Source organism: Aedes aegypti, chromosome 1, assembly GCF_002204515.2.
Source record: "Aedes aegypti strain LVP_AGWG chromosome 1, AaegL5.0 Primary Assembly, whole genome shotgun sequence".
Taxonomy (NCBI): domain Eukaryota; kingdom Metazoa; phylum Arthropoda; class Insecta; order Diptera; family Culicidae; genus Aedes; species Aedes aegypti.
In genome coordinates this window covers 176,465,441-176,484,897 of record NC_035107.1, presented here as the reverse complement: position 1 = coordinate 176,484,897, position 19,457 = coordinate 176,465,441, and the positions used below count along the sequence as shown (strand labels likewise).

The following is a 19,457-nucleotide window of genomic DNA, read 5'->3' as shown; positions in this document are numbered from 1 at the left end:
TATTATACGTAAAGCTCGTTTGCTGTCTATAATAAGGAACAATGTGTGTTCATAATTAGGACCATTGATGTATATGGCGTCCATAATTAGGAACATGCATGCTTCAGACTAACATATGATTTTTTGAATAATTGATAATAGGGTCCTAAAGCGCTGTCCCAATTTTAGTGCCAAACGTTTAAGTTTAGGCCAAGAACACATGTTTCACGAAACGCGACGCGAGATTCACATGTTTACTCAATTTTTTAATGTTTTCCGGTAGTTTAAGTCCAAAAAAATGTTTTATGTTTATTTTAGATTTTGTCACACCCCTTGGCTTAAACTCAAAATTTGGGTGTATTTTGTTTTCCGTGTCCCTTCCGAAATGTCAGATAGGAACAACCCCAGTGTTAAAACTAAAATCCCTGTGGTGCTTTTGTCGACTAAGCGTTTGCTTCAAGTTTTTCTTTCACCTGCTGAGTGGTGTAATCCGGAAGGCCGGACAAAATTATCTTAACTGGTTGGTTTTCTGCTGCAGTGTAGGTGACAAATTCGACGCTAGAATCCTTCAGCGTTGAGATGATTTTCGGATGGTGGATTTGGCTTTCTTGGTTACCACTGATGGATAGTTGAGCGTCGGTCTTGATCGCCTTCATGTGATACACATGCTGGTGAATATTGCCGATGTTGAGTAGTTCGCGAACTTCCTTAGTGTCCTTGTTGATAATAGAAATAGGAGGAAATCGTCTCCTTTTTTCTTGTGATTGAGAACTGTTTCCAACACTTGTTGGCAGCTCCTGTGATTCCATATCGGTGGTTCCATCTAACAGGCTCTACTCGTTTTGAATTGAAACTTTCGCTACTGGTTGGGAGAAGCATTCCGGGTGACAGTGTGAAGTATCCGTTTTTTGCCGTTTTGCACCTTGAGTGTCGGAGGTTATGTCGCGCGCGGGTACTTCATAATTACGGCGAATCATCACGTAGGAAGAACCGGACGATCCACCTTCATTTGCCCCTGCATTGTCCAGGTTCCTGGATGCCACTTTCACGACGTAACGCGAGAGTGATTGACTAAACAATTGTGTATAATTGTTTATGTGGGAAAGAATGCACTCCTTTTAGTGGCAACACGCTTCCACGGTGCCCCGACAGACCGTTATTGTGAAAAAATAATTGTCCATCAAAACTGAGTACAGGGCACGATTCCTGAGATCATCATGCATATCTTGGCCAAGATCACGATTTAAATTTTTTAATTAAAATTAAAATTACGCAAAAAAATACCACCGAAAAAATCTACAACAGGCCTGCCCAACCTTTTTTAACCGCGGGCCAAAACTCATACAAAAGTCAGCAAATGAAATTTATAAAATCTGATAAAAATCTGAGAATGAAGTAAACTTCATTTTGAGTAATCGGAAAACAGTTAATTGATGCTAAGCATTTTGCGAGATACTGCGAGAGTTTCTTTCAAAATTAAATAATAATCTGGTTCAGAATATTTTGAAGAATCTAGAATTTAGAATATTGTGGGAAAATGCCCAGGATTTAACCCTCTAATACCCAACCCCGCCTTTAGACGGGGTACACTTTGGAAATTTTGTGTATTTTTTCATAGCTCGGAAATTAAAATGATTTTATTTTTGGCTTAAACCTTAACTCATAACACGCATATAAGAAAAGTTTTTTTTATGATTTTTGAAACTTATTTGTATTATTAAAAATTGTTTGAAAAATTGTATTCTTATATAACCTACAAATGCCTGGGATTCATTTAACGTGTATTATAAAAAATCGTACCTTTTATATTTTTTTACGATCAACCTATCACAGAAGAAGAGCCTGATGGTATTGAAATGATTTCAAATCTGTTTTTCCGTTAGTTACACGGAAAATAAAAAATGTTCCAGAAAAAAATTAAAAAAATCATATCTTCAAAAGTATAGTAAAAACTCAAATTTTTATTATTATCAAAAATCAGTATCCAGAAGAGGCTTCAAGAAAAAATTTAAAAGGATAGGGATGTTCAAAAATAAAAATAATATAAATCAAAAACCAAAATTCATAAATTTGCGAAGAAAAATAAATCATTGCCTAAACCGTGTTTAGAATGATTTTAGATAACGAAAAATAATATTTAGATCGAAAACAAAAATTTGGGTATTAGAGGGTTAATATACATCTTACTTCGAATTCTATCAGAATCCGACCTAGTATTATGAGCATGACCCAGAATATGCTAAAATCTTGATCAAGCTATAACGAACATCTTCGATTTCTTCAGAATCTTACTCAATAATCATTTCGAAAGCTTGAAATCTTTGAACGTGGTAAAAAGCTGAGACGAGACTCGCGAAGACGGTCTTTTTCTGTGATTGCTGAGTTTTTTCTTAATCCACTCTGTGTTTACATCACTCATACGCAAGCCGTTCATACCCTCACATGAACATCTCAGTAAAATAATATTGCGTTTGAATCACACCGAAGCATAAAAAGTCTATTGAAACTTAATTGAAAATTAAATAGTCCTGGTATGTTGTAACTTTGGGTTGGTAGAATAGTCAACGGGCCAAATATGAGAAGAATCTTCGAACCCTCCGCACAAAATGAGGTCGCGGGCCGTACGTTGGGCAGCCCTGATCTACAACCTCAGACCTTTCTCCATACAAACTATGACATTCCTCCATACGAACTATGCAATCCCTAATTTTCATTCAAATGAGCTCCAATTTTGAAAGGATACTCAAAATCTAACCTAGAAACAAAAAAAAAATGATGTGGAGCAAAAGCGATTTTTCGAGCCACCTAAACCTAAACTATTTTACGCAACCCATTTTCACTATCTAAATGTTTTTTTAACAGAACATATAATTGAGGACTACGATGAAGAGGCTGAAGACGAACCTGAACCAGAACCTGAAAAGGAGCACAAATCTCTAGCTGACATGCTGAATACTGGAGATGATGATGATTACTATGGCTACGAAGAAGATTACTAATAGGTAATATTTTCTTATCTAAATTTATTATATAATCTTGAACTTGATACGTTATTGTTTCGTAAAATCGTAGAAATTAAAATTATTCTATCATGCATTGATATTATACTTCAAAGGTTCAAACATGCATCTGCTTATGTTCGCATAGCCTACATAAGCTTCATTGTCACTTTTAGCTTAACCGATGACTAAATGCAGTTATGAAGTAACTGTAATTAGTGAATGTTGGATTATGTGTTATTGAGGCGTTTATGTTACCTATGCAATCATGGACAATTGAATCATGCGTTTGCTAATTTATCAGATATCACCTTCCCTATTACTGCAAGAGTCAACATGCAGTCAGATTCGAACAAACGCATGCATCGGGTTGACTATCTTCCGGCGCTTCTGAAGAATGTGTAATACACTGTTCGTATATACAGCACAAACGAATTTATCTGAAAAACACGAACATGTTGCGACAGGACTCAAAGAATTCATGCTGTTTTGTTAAATTGGGTCTATTCTACTAGGATCCATTCATTCGAATTTCTGAGCTGTAGTGAGTCAGTTTGATGTTCTAAATCGGCCGACCGTAAGTGTTTTAATTCAGAATGCAATGCCAATTGACAACTTTGCTTGAAATAGTAACAATATATAAGCAAACTCAAAGTGCATTCAAAATGAAACACAGACGATCTGATTTCTAAGCATTCAAAGTAATTGTGAAAGTGAGCTACCAAAGTGAATATTTTTTTAAATCGATAAGTCAATAAGACTGAACATAGCCTGTTGCACCATGTGATAGTGATTCTAAAAAATAACAAATTTATTTCGCGTGATGGTAAAAGTAATGAAAATGTTAATACCTAAACTTATTCTAATTGTAACTGATTTTTAACTTTGTGTGAATGGATATACGAATGAAGACGACAGTTATTTCAAAAAGATTCATACATGAATGTTAATTACCCTATTAATAAATCATGCTGAATTTCATATCCAATTTAAATCATCGTTCTATGGCTGATTTGACTTTGACGGATGAGTCACTAGTTAAAACTCAATTGGGCACATTTCTCGATGAACAGTTGGAGTCAACGCTTAAAACAGTTAAGGAACGAAAAATCAGGTAAGTGTTAGATACAATCTCAATTAAATCATAAAATTGTAGATATTTCTTTCATTTCAACATGTTTTTTGTCTGACAAGTATTTTGGCAATTTGTTTCGCTCAACTAGCCACTTTTTTGTTAATCCGGTAGAATACCAACTGAAAATTAGACCACTTAAATGATTATATTATAATTGTTGATGACATTGCAAGTTATTTCCTCTAGGGATAGTCTGGGCATAATTGTGTGTAAGGTTCTTGTTGTAATTTATCAATATGATGATCAGTAATAATAATTCTTAAAATAACAGCACAAATTTGTACTGAAAAATTGAAATTAAAGTGTCGTTACCAATCTGTTGCAATGTACCAGTGAAAAAACGTACGTTTTTCAATAAAAATGACGTGCTCTATTTTTCGTTAGATAGATCGCCTCAGTCGATTTAACAAATTTCAGCTTTTTATCTTAAGTCGTATAAATAATATAATTTTTGAAAGGAAATTTCTCCCTTGTATCAGTAGTTACTGTCGTGTAGTGTAATGGATCAACTGATAGAACCAGTTTTTCAAATAGATGTATACAAATGTAGAAAAGTCTCAGAGATGAACGCTTCATTCGAAAGATTTTAGTTGCTGCTCAGAGGGAAAAATGTTAAAATTATTGGCACCGGCTCCCTAGGGCTTTAATTTCGTCCAAAATACATCACGGTGTCTCTGGCAGAAAACATTAATATAAAAAAATCAGTATCGCTGAAACACCCACCAAATGAAAGCTTAGGCTTCTCCCTTTCATTTGAGAACGGTTTGGAAATGTTCTATACCTCCCAGAACATTTTTTTTTATTAAGAGGTAGGTACCACAGGTGATCTTCCTTCACCAATAGTATCCCAACTAACATTTAGTGCAAATGTAAACATTCTCTAGGCCCTTTTTATACGGCTTTATGCTGAGTAAAGGCGCTGTACTTACGAACGAAAGCTGCTATGCGATCCTTTCACCAACAAATCTGACGAATCTACTCAGCTACTTTTAAGCTGTGTTGGCAGCTCTTATTCATACCGATCATTGCTCTATCTCGACAGTTATACGACAAGTAGCTGTGTAACATCTTCGGAAGGCGCTTTCTCAACCGTTTCGCAACTGTTGAATAATTATTATACAGCTTCGCTGTATTATCGATCAAATATTATTTTCAAGCTGTTTCACAGCTTCCGGAATTCATATTATAAGTATCTGAATTTAATGTTCCCAGCGTTACCTGCCACCGCTTGGAATAGAACTCACGATCTCTGCATCCACAAGTCTCGACGCTGTCCTTGTTGCCACCACAGTCTATATCGCAAGGCAAATAAAACACACCGTTTTGTTCTACAATTAAAACGGTTCACACAATATTTTATAATGATCGTAAAAGATGCCATAGCCGCGCTTACACCACTTCATCAGGCTGTAAAAGGGTGCGAAACGTCAAACGCAATATTTATATCCAACAAGCTGAGTAGATGCGCCACAAGTTGTTGTTTTACAGCATACTGCTGTATGCTCGCTGTATAACTAACGACAAAGCGCTTCTTAAGGGGACACGGGAGACCGTGTTATTTTCCCTATCTTTCGTCTCACTCTAACAATAATCATCAAAACTTTGAGGAAGCAAATCTCGAGTTTTAGTGAACCGATGAAGCTGAAAATTTATAGGGTTGTGCTCTACATATACAGAATCATAGTGATACATTTTCGCATGGATATATGGAGTGGTTCTTGGGATTTGCTTCTTGAAATGGATAGGGTGATTATGATGACGTCCCGTGCGGCCTTAAATATATATTGAGCAGCATAACAAAGCATATTGTATAGAAGCAGCCGGATTGATGATGGCGAGTTTTAATTAGCGTTGGGCGATTTTGAATCGATGTTCCGAAAATCGATTTTTTCATTCCGATTAATCGATTTTTTGAATCGATGTTTGGAGCCTCTAAAATCAGGTGAATCGATTTTCTTCATTCGATTTGATTTGTTGAAATCGATAAATATTTCCCAACGAGTTGATGAAAAATAAACCAAATTTTTAACTAGCCAAGAATTTAATCTGTTCTTTTGAATTTCTGAAACTGAAATAATTGAAAGATATTAAAATCTGGTGCGAATGCATTCGGTCTCATTTCAAACTTTATTAATTTCAATTCAAATTCGATTCGAATCGATTGAAAAACATCGATTCAAAGGATTCAATTAAATCGGTGAATCGATTCGGAAGCTCAAATGTGAATCGATTCAAAAAACATCGATGTTACAGAAAAATTTGCCCAACGCTAGTTTTAATCCACATCATTTGGTTGCTATCTTTAACGGTGTTGAGTTACAGCTTAGTGAAAGCAGCGAAAGCGATAACTGACGAAATTTATTCAGCTCAGATTTGTAGCTGCAAAACGTTTGCGTTACAGCTGTATTAACGCTAATCGTTTTATTTTTGACAGCTTTCATTTTTTTGCTGCGTTCGCTGCTTCAATTCAACTGTTATACAGCACAAAGCAAATAATCTTGGCTTATAGCGCTAAAATTGTTAGTTGGGTATTCAGCTCAGATTTGTAGCTGCAAAACGTTTGCGTTACAGCTGTATTAACGCTAATCGTTTTATTTTCGACAGCTTTCATTTTTTGCTGCGTTCGCTGCTTCAATTCAACTGTTATACAGCACAAAGCAAATAATCTTGGCTTATAGCGCTAAAATTGTTAGTTGGGTATTCAGCTCAGATTTGTAGCTGCAAAACGTTTGCGTTACAGCTGTATTAACGCTAATCGTTTTATTTTCGACAGCTTTCATTTTTTGCTGCGTTCGCTGCTTCAATTCAACTGTTATACAGCACAAAGCAAATAATCTTGGCTTATAGCGCTAAAATTGTTAGTTGGGATTGGCACTTGGTGCGGTTTAGCAGAACCCCGACCATATGCGTTTGAAATGCAAATAGGAAATGCGGGAACACCAAATGCGGTAAGATAATTCACAAGAAATGCGGTGTCAAAGATAGATTTTCCGGGCTAGGGCGGCGGTGGGTAAAAAATTTCACAAAAACTAAAGAGAAAACGTAGTAGACCCAGTACTATCAATAATACAAAACGAAAGTGTCAATTGAACTATAAGTACAAAGTACAGAGAAGTACAAAGGCATGCGTCATATTTGCAAGATAGCTTCAACGCAACGCAACTTGGTCTGCATTATCCAGACTGCTCGCGCTGGAGAACCCACGGTTGCCAAATATATGAGACACAAACCGACAGATGAAGAGGGGCAGGTGCAGCTGTCGAATCTGCACGGTTTACCATCCAATTGGAAATCGACTCCAATTTCTCTGCAACAAAAAAAAACATTTTTCCACTAATAACTTGGACACGTTGCAGTTGAGCAGCTGTCTAAGGGGTTTGGATGTTGAAATCGCCCCGAACATCGCTTCCAAAATCAGCAGACTTAACCAATCAGTTCAGGGGTTTTTTAAGGTAGCACATCTACACTTTCATTTGAACGAGAAAGCAGAAACAATATTGAAACCTGTTGTAAGGCTTTAAAATACTTCTATTACCACTATCACTTTGACTAATTTTGCTGTACTTTAGCTTTAAAGCGCTGTGAAATAAATGGTACAGTTTCGCTAAAAGATCCGTGAATCCTGCTCTCTACTTCGACGTTGGAACAATCTTTAAAGAATTCCGACCAAGGCGTTGGTCGAAGGCGGATTTCCAGCAGAACCACCGTAGGAGAGGCTGTTTGACGCTGGCATCGAGCTCGGATTTGCAGAATTGCATTGCATGCAATATGCCGGACCGGGAGGAGAATTTGGTAGCCTGTAAGGATCCGGTACCATTTCGCATGCGCTTCGATGGACGACTGCATCCGAGAGAAATGTTGGTCATGCAGTAAATGTGCCTCTGCCATTAACGTGGACGACGCATAGTGCGTTGCTCCATAGACAAAAATCAAATTTCAAGTTATTTTATTCGGCGATAATAAGTATCCACAAGTGTTTATAGATAACATCGGCTATTGAAACGTGTATTTATAAGTTTTATAAAGCACTAAAACGACTACAACAAGCGTTGAAAGTGACAGTTGTCGGAGTAGCAGAAAAACTTAATTTTGTCGCATGTTTTCAACATTACTTTCAACTAGTACGGAGGGTGTTGAAACCAATCCATTCAATCAAAATTTGAAAGAGAACATGTTTGAAGTTTGGTAAAGTATATTTGATGGAATAAGCACACAAATTTTAACTTTGAATATGAAAAATCGGCACGCTGAGTTGGCTATGAAATCAAACTTATGAAATACTAACATGTAACTTTGGTTATCGATTCAAAAAAAGTTCCACCGAGTTCCACCCTAAGTCACTCACAGACATGTTTCTCAGAGTGCCCTCTAAGAGATCTGAAAGATACAGCTGCAACTCCCTGCAACTCTTCGAGATTTTTAACTATTTTTAGGTATACTCCTTAACAAGCACAAGTATGAAAATGAGTTGTTTGTGATAAAAAATCCGAAAATCTCGTAACGCTATGTGATCAAAGCTGAACCAGACATTACACCAGAGCAAGTTTATGTTTAAAATAATATATTTTTAATGAAATTTCCAAGATTCTATTCAAATTTTATGGTAAAAACTAGAAAATTTTAAAAATATGCGCATGTTTTGCATAAAGGCGTATAAGTCACTTTTGCAGCTATGAGTGTGAAGAGACATATGTGCAAATAACTTCTTACATCATTATATGCAATAATAGTACAAATTACGAGGTTTTTCTTGGAAAATAATGGAATTGGTGCTTAGGACAGTTTTGCGATTATGCGTATACTATATGTCATTTATGCAAATTGCAGCTCTTTTCACCAGAAAAAACTTTTCCTTTCATACCAAGGTGCTTAAATGGCTTGATCTTCCAGTTTTGATTTTTGTCCTGCATCTCCATACATTCAACGCACTGTGCGACGTGTCGAAATCCGGAAAATCCAGCAAATCCAGCCGGAGCAGTCGGTCGATGAGGATTCAACTTCAACTGATGAAGATTGAGGAAAAGCGTAAGGCCGAAGAAAACTAACTGAAAAAAGGCTGATCGATTCTCTATACAAACCCACACATTTTAATCATAGGCTTTCATCTGGCTTAGTGCTTAGGTGTACGGATTTCGGTCCCACACGGTAGTAGGTAGTCAAGTAAATATGATTGGGTAGAAATTGAAATTTTTAATTGCGTTTAAAATTTATTTTATTTTAATTTATTAAAAGGACACAAATTAACAACGTGTTAGTTTGAAAGCTTATAGCAACCCGAGTTTGTTCGATAGCTTCTGAATTCAGAACTAATATTAGCCAGCTTTAAGGTGAAACAGTTTGGAATCAACTTCTAAGTTTACACTACAACTTTCAAGGCACAAATTTCACAAAGAAAGGATCCAACAACTGTGCACTTTTTATTTTGGCTTTGTGCACTGACAGGAAGCTTCAAATAAGAAGATCAGAAACGTTTTCCAACTATTACTCCAGTTGTGTGCCTTTGAAAACGTGAGTAGGGGCTCAAGTCGGCCATCTTTATATTCCGAGATGTTTCACCTTAAGGCTTTCACGGCTAATAATATTCCTCTACCAGAGTTTTGCAATCTATTTTGGGGATTGCGATCCAAACGCTGTAAGTATCGCTGAAAATCTGACTGGATATCGTACAACCATGTTTCAGTGAAGGCGTACACGTCGTAGCTAGAATCCGAACACGCGAGACGATAATCACAAATGCGAGTGTTGATTCCACCGACGTTTTGGTAATAAATAAGCAGACTACACTTCTTATCGTTGAAACCGTTCTGATCATTGATGATGTGATGCGTGTTTCGTCGAAAGGAGCTTTTGAGCGGGCCTAATCACGATATAGTTTCAATTAGCCCTGTTGGACATGCTTTAAATCGACTATAGAACTGACTTGGTGCCGATTCTTACGGCTTACTAGTTATTCGGTTTATCTTACATAAAAATCTATGTGTGTGGCATCCCTGTTTGAACGGCCAGAGACAGTGCTCCCAGAGTGGCCTTATCGGCCAAGGTATCAGTGCTTTAAATTCACGTTTGAGCGATGTCATATTTACTGGAAATGAACTCGTTCCAAAATGACAGAGCATCGCTCAAACGTCAAAGGAGTGAATTTGTGCATCAATTAAGTGAACTTGTTCAATTTGTGAACTACTGAATGAAAGCCTAGTTTTTCGCATAGTCAGTTTCATTCCGAGCACGGTCAGATAAACATGTATGTTCTGTGAGTGGAAGAATCATCGCGATAATAATTTGTTTTTGTGAATACTGTAACTAATTTCATCGAGATAACGGTGGTATAATCGTGTTGCGTTGTTAATTTGTGATATTTTAGCTATTCGCCGGGATTTTATTGCATAAGGAAGGGCTCACTTCATACTGGTGGGTCTGCTGTGAAAATAAAGCTGTAAGTGAAGGCCGTAGAACGTAAGCGAAAAAATCGGAAGAAAGAGCTCCAGCAATATTTCGGTATCGCAGATTTGGAATATTAAGTGCTAGTGTAAAGAAATGCAGTTTAAAATTTTTCTGTGCTGCATTTTATTTTTACTTTTGGTGCAAATTAGTGCTGGTTGACGAACCGAAAGCGTTTTTCCGTTCTCTTTTGTTGTTCAGCATTGGTGTAGGTGATATAATTCAAGTGAACACATACGAAAGTAAATGCAACTGACAGCTTTCTGTTTACACACACCCAAATATTTGTTGTCATTTCTGACACCATCTCCTTTGCCGTTCTTTGCCTATCTGTCTTATGTTGCATGAAAATTCTCACGAAATAAATGAAATGCATCCTTCTGGTGTAAAGTGTCTTTAATAAACAAAAAAAAAAAATCCTTCGTTCAGTGATCGTTTAGTTTTCATCGATTCTTTTCTTTCTTGGCGACTCAGGCGAATATTTCCGACTGTCATTCTAGTGTGAGTAGGGAATTCTCACCATCCTTCTTACTGCATTGTAAAATCGAATGCATTTTGCGTATCAATGCAAAGAGAAAATCAATCACTGCAGATACACAGTCATGATACTATACGTAATTATACTTTCACTTTTGTATGATATATAGGTTAATTGAAGTTGCACGATTCATCGCTTTAATCAAATTTTTGACCATCTATACAAAACTTCAAGCTGCTATTATATGGACAGATACTATATTGATTCACAGTATCAAATAAGTTCCTTTTGGCGAGCAGGGCTCTGTTCTGTGCTTTACATTTCGAGATCATACTGAAACGTTTAAACGAAGTAGCCCGTCATCTAAATTTGTGAGCCTCATTGAAGATTGTTGCAAATTTACCGCAGGGTTTGGAATTAATGCAAATCAGTTGGTGTTGCACTAACATAGCTGAAAAAGTATTAGCATGCAAGCGCATATAGTGATACTTTTTTTTTATCAGATATAAGAATTAAGTTTGATTACTTTGAAATTTTCAGCTGCAAAGTTATCATGACTACTAAAATGAATGACGAGCTTCTTAGCCTTAAAAAGAAAATAATTCGAGACCATACTTCAAATTTTCAAGAACACAAATTTGGAGAAACATGCAGCTGTTCAACCTGAAAATTCGATTGATAAGTCATCTTCAGTAAGTGGCCAATCGATCAAGTTTTCATCTTGAACGGTTGTTTGGTTCTCCAGATTTGTATTCTTGAAGATTGGAGGTATGGCTACCATTCATCTTCACCTTAATCTAAACCTTGCTTTAAATTGCTAAAAACTCAACAAAGTAGCTCTGATGGTGATGCAATCTTCTACAATAGGGTCCTAAAATAATTAATGATATCTTGTTTTTATTTAATAACACGAAAGAGCATGTTACTGCAACTACTTTAGCTATTTTTCCCGCTCAAATAACGTGTATATCATATTTAAACTTTTATTGAAAAAATGGGTCCATAAATGAACCATGACACTTTTGAATATGTTTGACGTTCGCTTAGTCAGATAAAACACCATAGCGGTTTTAGTTTTAACACAGTTTTAAGTGGCACGGAAAACAAAATACGCCCAAAATTTGAGTTTAAGCCAAACAAACAAAAACATCAATAAACATGTATTCTTGGCCCAAACTTAAGCGTGTGAAACTAAAATTGGGACAGGGCTTTAATGGTGGTAAGCTCCATCGAAGTTCATACGCCGAATGCGTATTATCCTCGATTTTACTATAGTAAAATCGAGGATAATACGCGATTGGCGTATTAACTTCGATGGAGCTTACCACCATAAGACTCGATTATCACAGACAAACAGACGTAACAGCTAGAACAATTATTAAATTAAAACATAGTCACGTGAACATTTACGCCCAATGCTAAAAATACTTCATTAGGCCAACTGCGAAATAGGTGGCAGTAGTGAGCAAACGTCAAATTCGAGCAAAAGTGATATGAGCGCCACGAGTAGCCCGTAGGCCAACTAACAAAATATTAGAATTAAAAAATAATAGAAGTGTTACGTCTGATTGTCTGTGCTATTATGTTTGTTATGATATCTTTGTTAATCTCAGCTAGATCAATGATAAACAACGTAAGAGTGACAGAATGACACAAGTTCTTCTTCTTCTTGGCATTTACGTCCTCACTGGGACAGCTTAGTGTTCTTATGAGCACTTCCACAGTTATTAACTGAGAGCTTTCTTTGACAAATTTCCCATTTTCGCATTCATATATCGTGTGGCAGGTACGATAATACTCTATGCCCAGGGAAGTCAAGGAAATTCCCTTTACGAAAAGATCCTGGCCGACCGGGATTCGAACCCAGACACCTTCAGCATGGCTGTGCTTTGTAGCCACGGACAGCATGACTGTGCTTTGTAGCCACGGAAATGTATGATAATTGATCCATTATCACACTTGAGATGTTTTTTGAATGACATTTTTAGATGTTCATGTTTCCGTTGAACATTCAACGAAATATTGAGGGGATAACAGGGTTGAACACACAGGGTTTTGTGGAATAGTATTCAATTCTGAAGGACGCAGAACAGAAGCACGACCCATCTACCCGTCAAGCTAACTTTTAGCGACCTGTCAGAATAAAACAATAAGATAAAAGTTTTTGTAGAACAAGGCATAAAGCTCTTCTAATGTTTCAATGTTAGCCAATCGTATCGCAAGCTTCCCCAAAACAAGCTAAATATAAGAAAAATATACACCAAATTTCGGTAAACCAGAATGTACATCAAAAAATATTTTAATTTTTTATACTTTAAAGTTAAAGTTGGTTTATCGATGAAAACTGAGGCTTGGAGAATGCAACCTAGCAACCTACTTGAATACATTGCTGTTTTCCCTCAAGGGGGTCGCGACGCACATTTTAGGAAACTACACGGGAAAAAAATCTGTGGTAAAAATAACTATTTTAGCTGACTACACCCATTCTTGAAACTACCATGGAAATTCAGACCAATTTACTATGTTTACGGTACACCCCACCGCATTACTGGTACATTTGACAGAAATAATTTACAACAATCTGATTCCGACTATAGACATGGTAAAATCAAGCGCATTTCTGGTCTGCTGAAAATTGCCGGTGCGAGCGCTTAAGTTAACCCCCTAAAATGGTAGTTTTTACCGCACAATTTTTTTGCGTGTATGAATTATCCATTTGCTACATTGATAAATGATGTTTAACCTTTGCGTTCCTTACCTATTTTTACAACCAAATTATCGTTATCTGTGGGCTCTTATTTCCATACTTTTCCGCCAATTTCAATAAAATTTTGACACAACACAACAACAGTGTCCATGTTTCGTGATTTGTACTGGGAACCTTAGTCGAATGGTCGGTTTCGTATTTATACGGATATTCCGTAGGGTCTGTCCGAAGGTCATTTGGGACATTTCCATAATTATTTTGCACGGATCAAAAAAAAACTACGGTGTTTGTAACTCAATGGTAAACTCTTTTGGAACCATTCTGGCCAGTTCCGGATTTCCTGGAACCGGTTCCTGCTGCATTAGTTGGGGATTAGAATTTGAACAGTACAAACCATATCATGCGACATATCAAGCTTCAAGATTTTTCGCCAGGGGTATAATATGTTACAATTACAAACACTGTAGATGTGTTTGAACCGTGCAAAATAATTATGGAAATGTCTCAAATGACCTTCGGACATACCCCACAGAACATACGTATGAATTCGGAATCGACCGTCCGACTGAGGTTCCCAGTACAGATTATGTTGCACACTCCGAAAAAATCATGTGAGTTTACGTCTTTTGGATGCACATAAAAGAAGCGAGCCAAATGACGTGAATTTGTGTCACATTTTAAATACCATGCTGTCTGATTCGGGAAATGTCAATCATAGCGGCATCGTATTCATGTCCTTCATCATGTAAAATTGCATTTTTCGTTCAATACATCTTTCAGAACACATTTTTACGTCGTTTCATCACTTACATCATGTGTCATTCAGCCATAATGTGAATTACGTCCGCAGTAATTTTCATTATTTTTAAGAGTGTGTATACTGCTTACATGGTTTACAAGCCCTGTAACAGCCCTACGTTTTATACTCGTATAAAGCGAATTTCAGGGATGGTTTAAAATGTCGTATGATTCTAATCGGCACTGAACGGTTGTTGAATAGCTCATTTAATAACAGTGCTTAGTGGCTACCTGAGTATAGATTCAACCATGTTACTTATGCTTTTGAATTGACTATAGAACCGACTTGATGCTAATCTATACAGCTTAGTAGTTACTTGAGTAGATTTCGCTTCCAAATTTCGTTGAATCGTGGCTAACCACGTTGAATAAGCAGCTATACATGTGAATAAAACATTTATGCGAACAACGGCAAATGTGTTAAGCGTCAGTGCACCAGTGATGCCAGCTGTTTGAGTGTGTATGTTATTCTCCTGCGACAGAAAGAGCATCATCACCAACAACAGCAGCAAGCAGCAGCCGAGGGGTCAAAACGACTACCAGAAATAAAGCAGATAAAAAGCACTCTCGCAGCAGAGGCGAAGAAGGAAAATGTCGTCTTGTTTTGAAAAGTGATTCAGCCCTACCTCGCAATATAGAGAAAGTGTACCGAGGCGAAAAAAGTAAAATTTGTGAATAAGTGTTAATTTGTCATTGTTTGTGCAACATAGTTTCGTTCAAAAGTGGAATAATCTGTTTGTAATAAGAAAATTGGATTCGCCAACGCAAATTGCAACTTGCATTCAATCAGACGGATTGAAAGTATTCTCAAAGGCTACAAGGAAAATCTGAGTTCAATCATCCATCGAATCAAAACATAAAGCAGCAAGGGAATTTGGTGTCCAAGTGCTAGAAGAATACGCGGATATCGATTGTTTCGCGAGTGCTGCTTTGAGCTGGGTTTGAGAAATACCGAGTTTTCATTGGATATCCTGATATTCGAAGTGGAGCACACTCTGGTTGTGGTGGCCAGGGGCTCGCGACAAAATTCAGAATCATAGGATCACTGGAGGAAAAAAACGTCGTCGTCATTACGGAGACCAACGGAACGGCGAACGTCGTCGTCGACAGTATGGTGAAACGGTGAGTGTTGTGTTGTTCCTTCTTCCATCCCCCTCAAACGAGGGCCTCCTACTTGCTTGTTGTCTAGTACCTCTGCTGCATCGTCACCCCCCTCATCTTTTTGGACGACACTGTATACTGTGGGTTTCCTTGTCTATCTACCTACTCTGAGCAAGATGAATGTTGTGTTCTTTGTTGGTGTGTGTCGTTATAATGAATTTCGTGTTTTTAATGCTCATTATCATATCAGAATCTTTCATTTCTTAAGCTTAAGTGATAACCCAAAATTCATCAAAAACTTTGATGAATGGTAGTCGAAAAATCATTTTTATTGAAGCATCAGTACTGTGATTTTTTACTTCTAAAGCTAGCCACTTAGCTGACAATCCACGTGGTTCTATCATTTGAAAAATTCTGACCACCAGAATGTACGTAAAACGAAATCACCTTTTGCGTTATGCGATGCTTATATGTGCAAAGTTTCCGTATAAGATGTCATCAAAAGGCCTTATACGTACAAAAGTGGAGGCGATATATGTGAATATATTATATGATAAAAGTTGGCATTAGCGTTGGGTGATTTTGAATCGATGTTCCGAAAATCGATTTTTTTATTCCGATTAATCGATTTTTTGAATCGATGTTTGGAGCCTCTAAAATCTGGTGAATCGATTTTCTTCATTCGATTTTTTGATTCGATTTGATTTGTTGAAATCGATAAATATTTCCTAACGAGTTGATGAAAAATAAACCAAATTTTAAACTAGCCAAGAATTTAATCTGTTCTTTTGAATTTCTGAAACTGAAATAATTGAAAGATATTAAAATCTGATGCGAATGCATTCGGTCTCATTTCAAACTTTATTAATTTCAATTCAAATTCGATTCGAATCGATTGAAAAACATCGATTCAAAGGATTCAATTAAATCGGTGAATCGATTCGGGAGCTCAAATGTGAATCGATTCAAGAACATCGATGTTACAGAAAAATTTGCCCAACGCTAGGCATGCTGTGCGAGTACACCCGACTCTGTTTTGCACGGATTTTTTTTTACACGGCCGTGCAAAAAAAAAGTTTCCATACATACTTTTCCACCAAAACCTTATTTTTGCATGAAACGTCGAGAAATTGTGTTACTTTTTTTGCACGGTTTTTGAAATTTTGAACTGAAAACTTTTTTTGAACGGTACGCATCCCCCGTGCAAAAACAGCATCGGGTGTATATGGATTTTGTTGCGAATTATTTTATAGTCTTATGTGACTTGATTTATGATAACAAAGTTGGTTTTACAGCTGCTAAGGATTGATTTGATTTACTTTGTACGTATATACTGAACGAAATTGAGTGCACTATTGAACTCAGAAAATAACGTTTTATATGAGCAAACTCGTCACTCAAACGATTTCCATCAGCGTTTTGTGCGGGTGTTGATGTTTTGTGACAAGTAAACGAATTTTTGCGTTGATTCATATGAGACTTCTGGATTTCTCAGAGTATAAATTTCTGTGCAGTTCTTGGTTTGATTCCTCAAAGATTTATGAAAAAATCAAATGTGATAAAAGGTCCCGCCACTTTCCTCACAGTGACTTACATCTCAGCGACAGCGCGTCCTTCATCAGGGTGTCTACTACCTGGAAAAACCTGGAAAACCTGGAATTATCAGGGAATTTTATTCAACCTGGAAAAAACCTGGAATTCTCAGGGAATTTCGATCACAATCAGGGAAATTATTTTGAAGCAGTAATTCATGATAGAATATGTTCACGACAAAGAATTTTGCGTTATAACCCAGAGCTATCATTAATTGCCAGAAAACTATCTTCATTCGAAAAAAATTCGGCTGCGCCGCTCTCCAAAAACTATATGAGCTGTTCAGTGAGAATTCTTTCGAGTATGAAATTTCATCAGCTCATCAAAACATGATTGATGTTTTTAATGTATCTAAATTTATTCGGTAACGGATTAACATACCTAGGGCTGGTAGCAGGTTTCTTTTTATATACCATTTTTTTGCAAGTCTCTAATAAGTCTCTATTTTTGATAAAAGGTGTCTGAAGTCTCTATTTTAACCAAAATAGTATCTAAAGTCTCTTTTCTTTCCTTATCTTGCATGCAGATAACTGAGATGCAAAATTTCTTCTCGTATTTCTCGAGAACAGCCTCAGGAAATATCCTTGTGGTTTCTCCAGAGATTTTATTATGAATTCTTCAAAAAATTGCTTCAGCATTTTCTTCATACGATGCTTACAGGAGTTCCTCCATAATTTGCTTTAGGAAATCCTTGAACATTTCAACGTTAAAATCTCTAGAAATTTTTCTCAGGCAGTACTTTGAACAAAGACTATCTTAGGACTTCCTCCAGATATTTTTTCACACAACTATCCAACCGAATTCTACAGTCGTTAATCAAAGATATATCCAAAGGTTCCCACAGAATTTCTCCCAAGAAGACTTGACAAGAATTTCAACGCCATTTCGTCTACGGTTATTCCAAAGAATAGATCCAAAAGCTCCTCGAGTGGTTATTCGAGTCAATATATTGAGAACATTTCAAATAATTCCCTCAATTCGACCTGTGTTTCGTTATTAAGTTTCTTTAGAGTTTTTTTTCTAGGAATTTCTCCAGCATTTCATCCTAGGATCACTGGAGTTCATCCAAATATTTTTCAATGAATTTCTCAAAAAATTCCCATGGAATATTGAAAAGTTCTTTTAAGGTTCCACACAATTTAACACCATAGCAATTTTTTCTATGAAATCCTTCGACTGTAGGAATGATTATTCCAACACAATTTTCTAGTAATTTCGTCCTGTGTTCCAAGAGATCCTGCGCAATATCCTGCGAGATATTATGATCTTTCTTTTTTTTTATTATCGTAGCAATAATCTTGGAAATCTTCTAAAAGTTCTTCAAGAGTAAGTCTTCCTGAAAATCCTCTTTAAACAAGGGTGGCCTAAGAAATTACATAAGTAACTGTATCAGAAGATACCCATAAATTTACGTCAAGGATTTTTTTAATTTCTCAGCTTTCTGGGAAATTACATTCAAATTTCCTTGGTGAAAACTCCTGGAATAATGCTTGAGAAAAAGGTTTTGAAAACTTCCTTGAGAATTATCATAGAATTAATAGTAGAATTTCCGAGAAGAAATCCTAGGAGCAATCAGGAAGGTATCCTCAGAGAAATTTGTAGTCAAAATCTTATTAAAATTCTAAAGAACAATTTTGTAGAAAATCCTGAGAAACCCTTGGAGGCATCCAGAGATGTTTCTAGTTGAATATTACAACGTGTTTTAAACGGGAGTCTTGGAGGATGTTCTAGAAAAAAATTAATTGGAGAATCACCGGATAAAATCCTCGAGGACTAAGGGTTTTTTCACAAAAAATATCTGAAATAATATGTGAAGAAATTTCTGATGAAAGCCTTGTGGTATTTTTTGTGATAATGTATGGAAAAATCTTGGTTCTATTTTGAGATATAAAAAAAACAAAATTTTTGGAGTCATACCTTTGGAAAATTTTTGGAGAGTGAATATCTTAAATATAGATATGAATCCATCCCTTTCGTAATGTCGTCGTAATACATCAATGTCCTTTACTGGCATATACCAGATGTGCTGGTATGTCGTCGTAATGTCGCAAAAAAAAAAAAAATATTTGAAAAAAAAAGTTTTAAAAATATTTTCAGAGAAATGTTTGGTCTGATTAAACTATTTTGTCCTGGTTCCTGTTAGGTTTCGCTTTTTGATTACTGTTTTGTCTCTTTTAGGTCTCTTTATGGTTACTTTTTAATCTCTTTTTTCCTGGAAAGAGGTTTCTA

At 36.4% G+C, this 19,457-nt stretch overlaps 2 protein-coding genes across 5 annotated transcripts in view; both read left to right on the top strand.

Moving 5' to 3' along the window:
- The window catches only part of LOC5574582 (transcription factor IIIB 90 kDa subunit), a 96,914-nt gene extending 93,655 nt beyond the window's left edge, over nucleotides 1-3,259 (top strand). Inside the window, exon 4 of the mRNA XM_001655156.2 lies at nucleotides 2,842-3,259. Within this exon, the coding sequence (XP_001655206.2) occupies nucleotides 2,842-2,978 (137 nt within the window). The 3' untranslated portion in view covers nucleotides 2,979-3,259. The remainder of the gene's footprint in view (nucleotides 1-2,841) is intronic.
- Nucleotides 3,260-10,315: 7,056 nt separating this feature from the next.
- LOC5574577 (protein pellino) overlaps nucleotides 10,316-19,457 on the top strand; it is a 127,695-nt gene continuing 118,553 nt past the window's right edge. Inside the window, exons 1-2 of one of the 4 annotated variants that reach the window (XM_021853746.1) lie at nucleotides 10,316-10,436; nucleotides 15,017-15,656. In XM_021853746.1, coding sequence (XP_021709438.1) covers nucleotides 15,646-15,656 — 11 coding nt within the window. In that variant the 5' untranslated portion in view covers nucleotides 10,316-10,436; nucleotides 15,017-15,645. Of the gene's footprint in view, nucleotides 10,794-15,016; nucleotides 15,657-19,457 lie in introns of all 4 variants that reach the window. The other 3 variants (XM_021853729.1, XM_021853735.1, XM_021853740.1) reach the window with 3 other exon arrangements.